The 15716-nt window shown below is 47.0% G+C and overlaps 1 protein-coding gene across 1 annotated transcript in view; it reads left to right on the plus strand.

Annotated features, from left to right (window-relative positions):
* The window catches only part of LOC126516540 (high-affinity choline transporter 1-like), a 57854-nt gene that overhangs the window by 16792 nt on the left and 25346 nt on the right, over positions 1-15716 (plus strand). Inside the window, exons 4-7 of the mRNA XM_072289235.1 lie at positions 3960-4115; positions 6589-6737; positions 11620-11769; positions 12635-12764. Of these exons, the coding sequence (XP_072145336.1) occupies positions 3960-4115; positions 6589-6737; positions 11620-11769; positions 12635-12764 (585 nt within the window). The remainder of the gene's footprint in view (positions 1-3959; positions 4116-6588; positions 6738-11619; positions 11770-12634; positions 12765-15716) is intronic.

Below are 15716 nucleotides of genomic sequence, written 5' to 3' on the forward strand. Positions count from 1 at the left end.
TCCCAACCGATGGCCTCGTTGGACTCCCTCCTCCGAGAGTTGTGCCGCCTAGCAGGGAAGCGCCCCGTACTAATCGGTGGGGATTTCAACAGCGAGCACACTGACTGGGGATATAAAACAACCACACACAGAGGTCGCAGGCTCTGGCTGCTCATGCAGAACCTCCAACTTTCCGTCCACAACAACTTTCAGATGCCTACGCGAATCGGCAACAGTGTCAGCATGGACACTAGTCCGGATCTGGTGATCAGCCGCTCCCTCCGTGATGTGACCTGGACGAGAACACAACACACACTGGGCAGTGATCATTACATGATACAAGTCACTGTCCTATTCAAACCACCCCGCCACGCCTACATGACACACAAACTCATTAACTGAGACGCTCTCCGCACCGCGCGGACTGCCCTCCCTGACAACCCCATCACCGACATCACCGACTGGGTAGACTCTCTTTAGACTGACATCCAACACCATTCGCAGCTGATTGAAACCACCACAGACACCCCGGCACTAGACACCCGACTCGCCCACCTCTGGGAGGCTTACCACAGCCTCCTAAAAAGGTGGAAACGGGGTAAACATAACAGAACACTAAAGAAACGCTTAGCCGCTTTACAATCCCACATTTAACTACATTCGGAGGAGCTCTGCCGCTCAAATTGGGGGCAAGTATGCGACGGCATCGCCGGCAACCTGACAACCAAAAGGGCGTGGCACCTCCTCCGACACCTCATCGATCCATCGAAAACAAAAAACACCACCCAGCACCACGTCACCCGGCTCATACACACACACATGGAAAACCCCGATGCTCTCTTGGGTACACTCCGCGACACATACACTTCACCTGGCATACCATCTCCTCTCCCCTCATACACAGGACAGCCGAGTCCACGACGAGGCCGAGTCCACGTCCCTGCTTTTTGCATACTGGACTCGCCCGTTGCACCCCCACCCCGTCATGTGGAGCTGATTTGGGTGCCCGCGCTCTGCGGGAATCCTGGAAACGAGGCCGCCAACCTCTTAGCCCGAGGTTCTTTAAACCGGGCTCTTGAGGCCTCCGATCCGGGATTCACGAAAGAGCGCGCGCGCACTTTCAACGAGGTTACGAATGCCTCCAAGGCGGCGCGTCAGCTGTACCCCGCACCGCACAAATCCCTTAGCAATCGACAAGCAACCCTTTGGCACCGATTACAAACTCACAGTCTCCCATCTCCTCTGACTCTTTCTCACTATCACCCACTATTCCTCACATCAGCCTGTAATCTATGTCCCGAACCTCGCGCTTCTGCTCTCCACCTCCTTTCTAATTGCCCGACGGATCCTCCCCCGCGGGGCCTCGAGCACCTGCAGACCTGGGAGGAATGGGAGACCCTGCTGCGCTCTGGAGACCCGGTCGTGCAGACCATGGCTACTGATCGGGCTGCCAGCGTTATGGAGCGAAGCAACATAAACGCTTGAGTGCAGTGGGGTCGTGCGGGGGCCTGGGAGCCTGCGTGCTCCAAGCTCCTCAGTCTTACAATAAAGTTTTTATGATGATGATGATGATGATGATGCTTCTTGGTGCGCTCGGTGCACAAGAGGAGTATAGGCGACGCCAACGCGTGCCGTTTGTGTGTCGTGCTCGTCTTTCCATTAGTATTCAAAATTTTGAGCGCGCGCGCACGCGCGCTATCACACACACACACACACACACACACACACACACACACACACACACACACACACACACACACACACACACACACACACACACACACACACACACACACACACACACACACACACACACACACACACACACACACGCACGCGCGCACATGCGCACATGCGCACGCACACACGCGCACACACGCGCACGCACGCGCACACACGCGCACACGCGCACACGCGCACTCGCGCACGCACGCACGCACGCAGTAAAATGTAGCAGTCTTCCGAGACGTGTAAGCGCGTCGATTTGTAAGCGCAAATTATCACGGTCACAACCGAATTATCATAGCGCTTCTTCGTAAACGTCAGATTGCGTTGGTCTTGAGGATGCAGGATAGATCGGGGTGTGTGTTGTTACGACTTTGCACCGGTGCCACCACTGTTACGACTTTGAGGTGGTCCCGTAGCGCTCGTCACCCGTTTCGTGACAGAGCGTTGGTAGCGAAGACTCCGAGTCAGGCGTCGGTGAGAATAACAAAAGGGACTTTATACACTATATACAGGTCATTATACAGGACATGAAGGGATCGGCACTGGGGCCGAGAGCTCACAGCAAACGCGACTGTTCCCGCACGGCGACATCTGGCGAAAACGCGTGACATCTCCCTCCAGTCGAGAGCGGCACTCAGCTCCCGGTGGGTCGGCGGATCCGGTTTTTTCAGGCGGCCGCGTCGCGGCTTTATAACCCCCGAGCACCATTGTCACTCAAACGGCCCAATACAAAGTGAGCACTCGACGGTCGTCCGAGAGGTCCAACCAGCGACCGCTCTGGCCACCCCGTTCAAAGTTGGCGGGCGCGGTGACCTCCAGGAAAGGGGAGGTACGGCGCCGGGCTGTCTGGCACTAGGCGACACGTTTGAACATGTTGCCCGCCGATGCTTCTCCGGAGGACACCACTGCCTGACGGCTCAGCATCTTGACTTGTCAAGGGAGAATTAGGGCGCTGTGCCTTTCGGCGCAGCCCCGGGTTTGTCCAAAGGGCGCTCGCAGGATAAATTCTGCATCTTGCAGATTCGGAATCCGGGCTGGTGGTAATGGCACAACAGTGTTGAGTTGCCGTCCACGCCAGCAGCGGCTGCGTTGTTCCGCGTTGGGACCTATATTTTCTCTTTGTACTCTCGTTGGTGGCACAATGCACGCTGCTCAGGCTGCTCAGATAAACTTTTCGCAAACCCGCCATCACCGCGATTCTAGCAATAGCGCTAGCGAAAATGAGCTATTGAAAAGCAGCAGAGCCAGCTATACCTTGACAAGAATGAGTGACGACGTTTTCTCAACAACGGGTAGTTTACGAATACTTTGCTCAGATTCGGAGAAACGTTGATGTACGTATCAAAGAGAGAGCTAATTAGTGAGAATACCTGTATCTGCAAGGGCCAGGGAGGGGGGGGGGAGGCTTAGTCTCCACGCCTTGACAGCAGCATAATCAGATATTTTTGTTCGGCTGGATGTAATTACTGCTGAACTGATGGTGACCAAATGATGGCCTATGATACAGCGCAAGATCATATTGTATTACTTGAAAACAACTCTACACGTTTAGCCTTTAGCGAAGGAAGAAGCCAGCAAGGTGACATCTTTCAAAGTTTTCTGCTCCTTTCTTAAATAAAAACAGGTGAGGACATTGGGACTACTAAACGATGAACAAATACAGTTTGTGCTAAACACCGCGGCAATTTTTTTTACTCATCTACATGTGGCGCGGAGTCTTGCGCTCACTAAGCGCTGTTAAAAAGTAGAAATCAAGCATATTGTGCCCGGGGAAAGATTTTGAGAAATCTAAGAGCATTGTACTCTTGGAGGCGCCAAACGTGCATGGAAGAACGACACGCAGCAAAAGCACATTTCCCGTGCCGCTCACAGCCGTTGGTACCACGTAGTGAGAAGGTGACGGCATTCATTTAGCGACCACAGTGTAATAATGTCAAACTTAGAAGAAGCAGTGCTGATGTACTAGCTGGTGTTCCCGTTTTCTCTCCTATATGACACCGCCTTTCTTTTTGCACTCCGTGCGCTTTCACGATCTAACTTGGAAGAGTAGCGAGCTGGCCTAAATGCCCAAGTGGAAGCTTCGACAGAAACTGCGATTCTGCGGCGGAACGCAACTGACACGGCTGTGTTCACAAGTTCAAGCGTCTCGGTCGAGGTGGCCGTACGCTTACCAGCGCGCATACCCATCGTCTATGCCCGATGGCGCGCCGTGGCTTTTAGATCGCACTAACAAAAAAGATGCGTGCACGCAGGCGGCTGGTTCTTCGCGGGCAAGATGCGAGTCACCAAGGCGCTGACGATGCTGGACCCTTTCCAGCAGCATTACGGCAAGTGGATCTCCATCCTTCTCACTGTGCCCGCCGTCTTTTCTGAGGTCTTCTGGTCCGCCTCCGTGCTTACCGCTCTAGGTAAGCGCAACGCGTGAGTGAAGAAAAAAAAAACATTGGGCAGAACTCATTTGCGATGACTGTCCAAGTACGCGAATAGCCGAAACGCGTCACGTATGAGGCACCCATTGCAGCCGGGTTCCTCTCTCGCGCCGCTGCCAAGTCAGCGCATACCCAGTGGCACGTAGCCGAGTTACTGTCGCAGAAATTCGTTGAAGAGCGGCACACATCCCGCGGCACATACTGAGGCCAACTGCCCACATTCTTGGAGCTGACGGCTTTCGCAGTTGTGGCATATATTTGAGCTCAACGATCTTTGGGATCGGCCCACATTTTTGGTTAGGTTAGATGACCGAAAGAATCTGGTCTGAAAATGCCATAGAAGACTATAGCATAAGTGATAGCAAGAATTAAAAAAAATGTCTTGTCACATTTATAGGTGATGAGAGGAACTGCGAATAAGCTATTGCAGCAGCGTTTCGTGTACCAGCATCAGCCGAGCTGCACACCACGGACGCACTCGGCTTCGCAGTGTACTTTAGGGTGACATTACTGTACCAAGAACGAATTGATTATTCGGGAAATCGACCCTGCTTATGCTTCTCCCATTGGCAGTGCATCGCAAAACTTGCATCGGTTCCAGGTGCCAAAGACTGAATCCCCAATTCCGGAATAAGATAAATTGAGGCATGAGCTAGGTTCTTCTTTTATGCCGTGTGTAAAGGAACGAAGCGGATGGCGACGTCTGCGCGGCGCATGCGCTTCCGGTTCCATGTAGTTTCGGCACCTCCTTGGATGTTACGCAAGCCGTCTATTTTTAGTCTGTGCATTTGTTCTTCCTACCTATGAACACTGTTAACACCATCGGCCCCTGCAACCAATAAACGCGTCCGCTATCTCCTCCCCTAGTCTGCGTCGGACTTCTATTACTTAATGGTTTATCCTGTGCAATAATTAAAGTTGGATGATGAAAACAAAACCGGGACAACGCCTGTATAGGTTTGGTTATATTAGATATCAATTGAAAGACAACGTGTAGCCGAATTGGCGAAATGATGATTTAACTATAGTCAGGTACAACTTTAGGCGGCAGCGGTATTTGCCCCAAAAGGCGGATGCACACGAGCCTCCACCAATGGGCGCGCACTCTAGACTGACGTCATAAGCCGGACGGCCGGTTACCCCGCCTACGGAGAACACGGCAGCCCGAGCTTCGAACTGGGCCCAGTCGCGTCAACGGGACTATTTCTTTAGTCGAGGAGGCAATCGGCTGCTGCGCTTCCGTCATCTGGGCGGTGCCTCTCCTGCCTTCTTAAGTTGTACCCAACTACAGATATAAATATATTGAAAAATGGAAAAAAGAAAAACTTATGGCAAATTATGAGTAGATTCAGTAGAACGAATGCAGAGTAGCCTCCACGTGCTCATCACGGTAGCGGTGGACGACAGTGATATGGCTAGTGGCCCGCCGTACACACGGAGCGATAGGTTCAAGCGACTTTCGTGATGAATTTATTTGACGCAGCTTTAAAAGTGTTTGCGTTACCCACATACTACTCAGTTTTGTGGCATGCCCAGTGAAGTTCGCTAGCGTCTTCAATATAGCATCCGAGAGCATGCAAAATGTGAAGAGCCTGTGGCTAACTGGGGAAAGGCACCATTCGCACTATCCCAAATTAGAGGTTTCGGCTGCCAATTCAATTAACTTGAAGCAAGGTTAAAACTGAGCAAAAAAACGAGGACAAGCGGTAGGAACACACCATACACTACGAGCGCAGTGGTAAATTGTGTGTTCCCTGCGTTTGTCCTCAGTTTTTGCGCAAGTTTCAACCTTCCTTCAAGTATCAACGAACTAGCCAGCAAGAACGTCCTACTCAATTAACTTGCTTGCCGGATGACTGGGGGGGGGGGGGGGGGGGTTCGCTAAATCATGCGAAGCTACAATAGATTAGCTGAATAGCCTATCCGGTCAGTGAGCAACGGCAATCAAAAGAGACTGACAAAGCTTATTTAGTCGCACATTTTGTTATCACCGGAGAGTGTACCCGCTTGCGATTTCATTAAAGTCATAGATAATAGGTTTTGTACAAACCCCAATTTCTTTCTCGCTGGTGCTTTCATTTCCTATCCACAGTGGACAGACTATACTTTGGATTCTATGTGATACCGGTCTCAACCGCTACGTTGCTCAACCAGTCTTTACAGTCTATCTTGTGCTGGTCATTTCTTGTCGGCGGACATCAAGACGTCTAAAAGATGAAAGAATGGCGATCAATGGCGCGGTTTTGGTCCACCATGACGCAAAGGAGGGCATTCTGACCAAGCTAAAGCGACAAATCCCTGTGAAAACGTGAGACAAACAAACAAGCGAACAAACCAACAAACAAACAGGTCATAAGCTTAAGAGTTTCTTTAAGGAGCAGCACCGTTATGTTGTTGAGACGTATTGGCTTAAGTGTGGCTCTATGTTACTCATTGGAACCCGCCGTTGCAGGTAACACTGTGGAGACCATTGTGCACCTGAACAGTCACTTGATCATCATCGCGTCTGCCCTGGTTATCCTCTTCTACACGGCACTGGGCGGCCTGTACTCGGTCATCTACACAGACTTGTTCCAGATGTTCAGTACAGTGATCGGCCTGGTGAGTGTAGGGTCAAGTGCTGCTGCCATTGAGCCCTTGACAGGCGTTGCTACAATCGTCTCACAACAGAGCATGCACCGTGTACATCTGCAATCGCATTGGCTCCTCAAGGTACCAGTGATGATGACCTGGTGCTTGACGGGATGGCGCTTTAGAGTACACCAGTACACAATCCTGACAGCGTTTGTCGATGGCTTGGAGGCGCCGACATTGGTTTTTATTTTTTTAATGTCAGATGTGGTCTCTCATTATATGCGTTGGTACGGCAAGGGGTCGTAAACTTTATTTCGTATTTCTCGCGTTTTTTTTTTTATTTTACCATTTATCCCACTTAACGACTGATAATTAAGGTATATCGCCGAATCATAATAGCAATCAAAAGGCCGAAAACTGGCGACCAATATGTCATGAACAATTGAGCTCATCTAGGCTGTAATTGGAAGCGTAAGCGAATGGTAGGGGTCTCTTAGTTCTTGCCCACGCAGGTGGGTAAAGCATAGGTCAATGCAAACGAGACTGGCTGAATTGCGTTCTATATTGTTATTTCACATTGCTTCTGGGCTCAAATAAAGCGAAAGTACCACAATATAGGTTCTTTCTTACCAAATAACATTATAGGTACGTATTCGGGATCCTGCCGTATATCCATTCACCTGAAGGTCAATTAAAAAACCTAAATAAATTATGGAGTTTTAGGTGACAAAAACACGATCTCATTATGAGGCACACTGCAGTGGAACAGTCCTGATTAATTTCCAACCCCTCAGGGTTCTTCACAGTGCACTTAAATCAAAGTAGACGAGCGTATTTTTTTTTTTTTTTTTTGCATTTCACCCGCATTGACGCGCGATAGCAGCCGCCGGGATCGAACCCTCAACCTCGAGCGTAACAACGCAACGCCATAGCCACTAAGCTAGCGTGGCGGGTAGTACGAATCTTCGCAAGAGTGCAACAATGGGCCTGCGAAACGACCCTCGCTTAATGACAAATAAAGGGATAGCAGAGCAGTAGACTGTCAGTTCAGCTTCGTACAACGTTATTAGTTTTGTAAAATAACGTATAACGCTATTTTGTTGCTCTTCTTATAATTAGTCGGAAGAGGAAAGTACGTTATTATATAGGTATAGAACAAGGACAGAACTCCTTTTTTTCTTTAAATTTCGTTCTCTAACCTAGGGCACTGATGGCGTGAGGGTGACTTCAGAAATTCAATATTTTCGCATATTTTAACCGTTTTTCTTTTATAATGTGAAACATCGCAAATGTTCCCAGGTTTAATACTTGCGTCCTTTCCAACGCAATGTGTCCTTAATTTCTTGACGAAGAAGTAATCCTCGGCAAACGCTGTCGAAACCCTCGAATCGTGGGTACGGTACAGGATTCTGAAGCTGGCGCCGACATCTGTCTTCTGTTTTGTTTTTTTTCGTCCTGTCTAGCTAGCGATGCCTAAGACCAAGATGACAATCGCCCATCTGGCAGCCAAGTCGACTCAAGCAACCTAGCTTTTTTTTTCTCGTTTTGGTGGGACACTGATGAAGGAGAAATGTAAAGTCAAGCAGGACCAGAAAATTACTCCTCCGGTATAGTAGAAACTTCAGTCTTATTAGGCGATTAAAGAATTAATTAATCAAATAATATAATCAATCCATTAATTAAATAATGTATTAGTGCACCTATAGTAATGAATGGTAAAAGGGGGAGAGAGGTTAGTTACATAACGAAGTGACGAGGAGTATGCGCACCTCACACGCGGGCTAACATTGGCAACTACAATAAAAGAAAAAAGAGAAGGAAAAATTTCGGCATCATAATTGTGTCAAGGAAAACGAGGAAACCAGATAGAATTCAACGACTCCGGCGGTGCTGGCGTAGTGGCTATAGCGTTGCGCAGCTAAACACGAGGTCGCGGGATCAAATCCCGCTCGCGGAGGCCGCATTTTCATGGGGGGTCAGAATGCCGAAACGCCCGTACACCGTGCATTGGATATAAGTTACAGAACACTAAATGGTCAAAGTATTCCGGAGTTTTCCCACTATACGGCGTGCCTCATAATCATACTGTGGTTTTGAAACGTAAACAAGGCTTTCTTTTTCTTTTCTTTTGCAATTAAATGACTGGTAGAAACAAGTAAATGAGGTGTGAAGAATCTTCAAGAGGTGCCAAACCAAAGTAGGAGCACATGATTCAAACACGAGCACGGGTAAATTGCACTACAAGAACACATGTAAGCCGATTATCGTACACAAAGAAAGACGTAGGTATGTGTAACATATATGTTCGAAGCGAGGGCAGTCGAAAAAAAAAAAAAGAAAATCATATAAAGGCGAAACTACGATCTACAATTGGGGCAGAAAGAGATCCGAGAATGGTGTGTTGTTCAACACAACAAAATGCAGAATACAACCTGCACGACGTTGGTTGGCCGTTAATTGTGCGATCTGATAGCTATAAGATAAGACAAAAGAGAAGTGCCGGTATACGTAGTGATGCGAGCAAAAAAATGTCGTGTTTGTTTTTGTTTTTTGAAGCATTGTCGTGGCGTGATTGCAAGTAAATTGGAGGCGGCAGATGTTTATCGTGTAGTGAGCGATTAGGCAAAAAAAACTTTGAAAGAAATTCTACGCGAAAAATGTCGACTTGCGGAGAGCTCAGACTAACTCGAGCGACATTTAATGTCAGTAATTCTGCTTGGTAGAAAATACTTCCCAATCACGAAATTCACCGGGCGACTTTGAATGGCTTTGTCTTGCCTCGGGAGCGGAGTGTTGTTAAACCAGGAAAAAACGCCTAAACACGATGAGACGGGCTAGAAGTCTCCCGGCCTAGCTCGCCGTAAGACGTCGTGAGATTTGGACAACGTCTACTGAGAACTGTAGTTTATAGATTACCAGTACCGGCGAATTACACTGCGTTCTATTGAAACCAAAGACCGAGCTTGCAGGGAGAAGAACGACCGATCAGGTGGTTTGGCGGTTTTCCGTATTACCTAAAACCAGTGTCGCAGACACGGGACAAAGAAAGAGAGTGGGGAACACACACGGCGCTGTACTTATAACTGCGTTTATTGAAAAAGAAAATGTTTGCTTTTAAAACCATACATTTAAAACCGTGCGTTAAAGTGATTATTAGAAGAGTTAGTAACTTTTACCGAATAAAAGCTCACCAAACGTGATAGAGTGTGCATAAATCGGCGACGTCATAGCTTCGTACCTGCCCTGAAAGTCCTTAGTAAAAGTGAACGATTTATCCTTTACTTTTTACGTTAACAACAAAACATTCCCGAAAAAGAAAAAAAAAGAAGGGGGGGGGGGCGGCAGTAGCTTGGTACTCTGAAACCTACGTATGGATACAGTGCACCACAAGGTCTGTCTGTCCTGCTTTCGTGAGTCTTAGACCAGGCTATAGTCGCGAATCTGGGGCCACCGCCGGCTGATCTGTTATCAAAGATGCAGGTGTGGCACGTGCTTCAGGCGCCTTTATTTTAAAAAACATGTGGGTTTTTACGTGCCAAAACCACTTTCTGATTATGAGGCACGCCATAGTGGAGGACTCCGGAAATTTGGATAGCCTGGGGTTCTTTAACGTGCACCTAAATGTAAGTACACGGGCGTTTTGACATTTCCCCCCATCGAAATGCGGCCGCCGTGGCCGGGATTCGATCCCGCGACCTCGTGCCCTTTTAGTTCGTGCTGCGATATAACACATATGCCTGTTTGTATCAATTTCGGTGCACCTTTAAACTATTTATGAAGCTTGTCGAGTAGACCCTGCGCATTTGTGAATGCAGCTTTTGTTTATTTCGATATTTTTCTTTTCATTTTGTGTGGTGCTATTTCTTCTGTTATATACAGGCGTTGGCGTTTCCGACGCCTCTTTCTTGTTTTCGCTTTTGCGTTCGGTTGCACACTTTCTACCGATAAAGACAGACTCAGTCAACACTCAACCAAGTCACCCCTTGTGCCATTTTGTTTATGAGATAATTGGCATATGTCGAGGTCGCTTCCTTTCTGTGGGGTATATTTGCTCTACTTTCTGAAGCAACACATAACTTAATGCTTCATATGTCATGCGTGAGAAACCGTGCGTCCGTTAATTATTTTTCTGTGTGGCTTCAGGGCGACAATTGCATTAGCTGATATGAGACCAAGCTATGCTTAGTTAGCCTTTCCTAAGGCGTAAATTCACAAACAGACTGAACTACGCTTTGGCATGAAACCGGCTTTTTTGTACTAAGGAGAAAACTGCCTACATTTGGCCAGAAAGTTGTAGATGCTGGCTCTGAGAAAAAAGAAAAAAGAAAAGAAATGTAGCAGCTCGTAAGCGGCTTCTCATACTTATAGAAAAGCCAAAACATTTGCCAAAGTTCCTAGTCATTCCTTACTCGACAGTTTTAGTACTAGTACAGCGTTTCGTCTATTTACGTATGTACGCTCGCAAAACGCATAAGGCTACGCCATTCGCATGTCCTCGATGAGAGTAAAGCGTTCCATACTGCTAACCAATGCCCAACGTTACGTAAAAAGCTGTCCATATTATTCGTACGTTACAGTAATTCTGTTTGCTGTTTTTTAACCTGTTACTTGCAACCACATTGTACCTTAATTTTTAATTATCGCTTTATGTACCTACTTGTCTATGATACGTTGTCGTGCTGTCGAGGGAGCATTTGTATCGTCAAATTATTAAATGTAGTAGCTTTGCGTGAATATTCTTTCCTTTAACATGTAAAGGAAAGGCGAAGAGAATGGAACTGAAAAAGAGTACAGTATAATGCACGCAAGGGTTTTGCATATATCGATGTGCTAAAATTGTCTGCTAACGCCCTTTGTCGGACCATGCCGCGCTGCTTAGTTGCTCAGCTAGAAATGGTGCCGCTCGCAGTGGACATGCTTGCCGTACGTGGTGATGAACAAGGCGGCCGGGAAGATTGGTCCACCCGAGAACGACTGGATAGGGACGATCGAGGCTAAGGACACGAGCCAAGTCATCGACTCGCTGTTTATGAACATCTTTGGAGGCATTCCATGGCAGGTGCGCTCACCTCCATGCTACGCGTGGCGATCGCAGCGTGGCCATTGTTCAGCACTGAGCAGCCTGTGCTTCGATCGCATTTGTCATTGATATTTTAATATAGTGCTGAAACAGTATTTTTCAATGTAGTCTCTGTAAGGTGACTGGTGTTATTCGAATAATCAACAAATACTGGTGACCTAAGGCTTAATGTTCCAATTGAAACACAAAGCCTTCCATGAGTATTACTTCAGCAGGTTACCGAAGGATCCTTGGCAGAAGTCCCACATGCTCTGGGACCTCCTTCTCTATACTTGTGTAAACATGTATGTCTCCTCCTTATTAAAGAAATAAACTAAAACTGAAACTGAAGTTAGGCGGCTGGAACGTCCTGTATAGGATTGTGAATAACGGTCGTTTTTTTTTTTTTTACCGCACACTAGGTAATCGGTAGACAATTCTTAATTTTTAGCTTGGTTCTTCCTGTTGGAAAGCGTTAGCTCTTCCTTCGGGTATATTAAATGCGTTTCTAATTAAACAGCAGCAATATTCGCACAGATAGCGTGCTGAAAACGAGCTTGCGCTTTGAATGACAGGCATACGTCGCTCATTATACTGGTACACCCAGACGGTATGAATAATGCTAGACCCTACCTCCAATGTGAGCTCACCACTGAGGTCATTGAGGTCACCACTGAGATTAGGTCGCGGTATCTCTACCTCAACCACCCGAACGCGTTGCGATGCTTTTCTTACCTTGGGTGGCAGACCGGACGTGCAAGGGTTCTAAACGATGTTGGGAGTCCTAAAACGTTCATCCGATTCCTACACACACGCGTCCTTCTAGCAAAACATATGCCTACAAGAAAAGTTTTTCGCAACGCAGGCGTACTTTCAACGGGTGCTGAGCACAGACTCCATATTTGGTGCCAAGATGCTTTCATACCTCTCTGCCATGTGCTGCCTTTTCGTCGCCGTTCCGTCGATCGTCGTCGGAGCTGTTGCCAAGACTACGAGTACGACGCCTGTGCATTCTTTTGTTTTGTTTTTATCTGTGTTCGCAGCCGTTGCAGTATTTCCTGCGACAAGACATATAGTCTACAAGAGAGACTTTTTTTTATGAGTGTCACAATGTACCTTACCGTACTTCTAGCTGCACAATTGGGCAGAGGAATTCCGATTACCGTGTGTCGCTAGCAGAGACGACGGGTAAAACTATCCGTCTAACAAGATAAAATAATGAGTGTTTCCACCGTAGCTTCGGACCAAGAAATAATAAATTTATTTCGCCAGTTCGCGACAACCAATGGAATTCAAATAATATTCAGGCTGAATTTGGACAACTAATTGCTGGCGACACGCCGTAGCAGACTGTCCGTATTTCACTGCGCAGCATATTTTGACATGTACCCTATCTCAGCCATGTAAACTAATTACGTCGTTTTTTTCTTCTATATTCTTTCTCTGAATCATGAAAGCTATAGTGACGTGTGCAAAGAAATTGAAATTAAATTAATGCTCTTTACGGGGGAATACCATGATCTGATTATGAGACGCCGTAGTGGAGCACTCCGGATTAATTTCGGCCACCTGTATTAAATAACATGGAGATATTTAATGTGCACCTAAATCTAAGTATACACGGGTGTTATTCAATTTCGGCTCCATCGAAATGCGGCCGCCGTGGCCGGGATTTGATCCTGCGACCTCGTGCTTAGCAGCCCAGCAGCAAAGCCACTAAGCAACCACTGCGGGTAGGTGACGTGTGCAAACGTAAGGGTGTTAAGAAAACAGTAACTATGAAAACATCAATGATGAAGAGCGATGAGCGTGGTGCTTGTGTGTATGTGTGTGGACATCTTATGGACCCAGGATAATTTTTTGTACTAATTACCTAGCTAGTTATGGAAGACTAAATAATCAGTATTTTAATTGCTCACTTAAGAGGAAGCTTTCGCTCGGGTGCTTCTATCTAAATAAATGTAAAAGGAAAATTCGTTTTTCTCGGCAACCACCGCACTAAATTTCGCGAGGTTTGTTGCATATAAAAGAAATACTTAAGAATCTGGGGACCGTTTGTTTCAAATTTTTTAGTTAGGTTGTCAATTTTTTATTAAAAATTTTCAAATATAGAAAAGTTTGAGAAAACGAAACTATAAAGATTACAACTCTGTAACTCGGCAGTGAAAAATGATACCACAATTGTTAATTGCTTCTGATAGTACATCTAAAGCGGACAAAATTCATATGTTACACATGAATCTGAAAAAAATTAACAATAGGGGAATGCAGCAACGTAAAAATTCACGTAAGATATAGGATGACAGCGAAGTTGCCCGCTTTCAATGATATAATGGATGCCGTTTACAGAACCGCGATAGCTGTTCTTCATGCAGAGGTATTAATGTGTAAACTTCCTGCTTCTATTTTTTTCACGCTGTCTCGTTTTTTAACATTCTTGAAACAAAATTCAGGTCATCAGTCGGAATTCCGCTTCCACCAGTCACTGGAATGTAACATTCTCTCTCAAATTCAACTAATTTCATTATACTCGGTTCAAGGGTTATCGCAGAAAAATGTTTTTGCGTTTCACATGTATTTGAATAGGCCACGTCGGAGTTGGGTCCAAACTAAAGCTTCCTCTTAAAGGGACACTAAAGGCAAATACTAACTCAACGTGGTCTGTTTAAATACCATTTCTGAAACCTTGAAACGCTTGTTTCGTGCCAAGAAAAGGCTTAATTTACGAGGAAGGTGTATCTGAAGGGTCCGAATACCTTTTTCGAATTTCAAATCTCCCGCCACCTACCCGGAGGAGTTGTGACGTTGCATACGCCATCACGCCCCTTTGCTTTTGTCGGTGGGTAAAACGGTGCACGAGAGACGGTGGTACCGAGGCAAGACAGAGCGGTGTATTCGCGCCGCTGCAGCTGCTTTTTGGTCAAGTGGCGTAGACCGTTCGGACATCCCGCGACATCACATGGAAGTTGAATTGCCCGCTACTTGCGGTTCCTGCGAGTTTCGCCAGCCAGTTAAACCAGCGCAGCGCTACGCGATAACGAAATCACTGGAACGCGAAAGCGTGGGCGGCGTGGACTCGAGCGAAAACGAAACCTGTCGACCGCCCGCGTCATTGTCAAATGTAATTTCACTGAGTTCCTTTTCCTAAAAATGACATAGAACTGAACAAGTAGTATATTATTTCGTCTTATTGTATTACAGAGATGTTTTTTTGCAAAGAGTGGTTGAGCACTAGTGACAGAATTTAACTGAGGAGGGCTTTCGTCATCAGGCAAGCACTTGAATGTCCTAGGGGAGTCCCTAATCACGACCTGCATTTGCCTCAACTTCTCGGTTATTAAGGCTCTGTTCGCCATAAAAATGACTCCTTAGAGATTCTCGAGCACTAATCTATCACTATAGCTTGACTTAATATTTGCCTTTAGGGTCCCTTTAAGGGCGTGACTTCGAAGAGAAGAGCTGGTACTCCACCCTAAAACGTCCTATTCGGTCATTCTTACCATGGTGTGTTCTGCGTAAGTGCTATTATTTTCACGCTTTACTCGTACGTCGAGCGAATTCTGGAAAACAGAAATCACCGACGCTAATGACACTCCGTAATGCAAATTTTGAGCGCAGCTGTCTGCGTTTTCAATTCAAGGTATATTGTGGCAAATAATTTGATGTTGAGCGGCAGGGTCCTCTCGGCTGCGGCGCTGAGCCTCTGCTCTGCCAGCTCGTTTAGCAGCAGCGGCAGACGAAGCTTTTTCCACCGGTTGCGTCGCTCACCGCCCAGAAACAAACCGTGAACACGCGTGGCTCGCGCGGAGCGCATCCTCTAGCAACAGCAGCAGCGCAGGCGAAGCAGCGCATGCGCAGTGGGTACGAATGCCACACCAGCGCTTTGTTTCCATTTATGGTATCGGTGGACGCGCTCGCCCGATGCCTAGGCGCCGCCGTGGAGCATG

The sequence above is a fragment of the Dermacentor andersoni genome, chromosome 1, assembly GCF_023375885.2.
Source record: "Dermacentor andersoni chromosome 1, qqDerAnde1_hic_scaffold, whole genome shotgun sequence".
Taxonomy (NCBI): Eukaryota; Metazoa; Arthropoda; class Arachnida; order Ixodida; family Ixodidae; genus Dermacentor; species Dermacentor andersoni.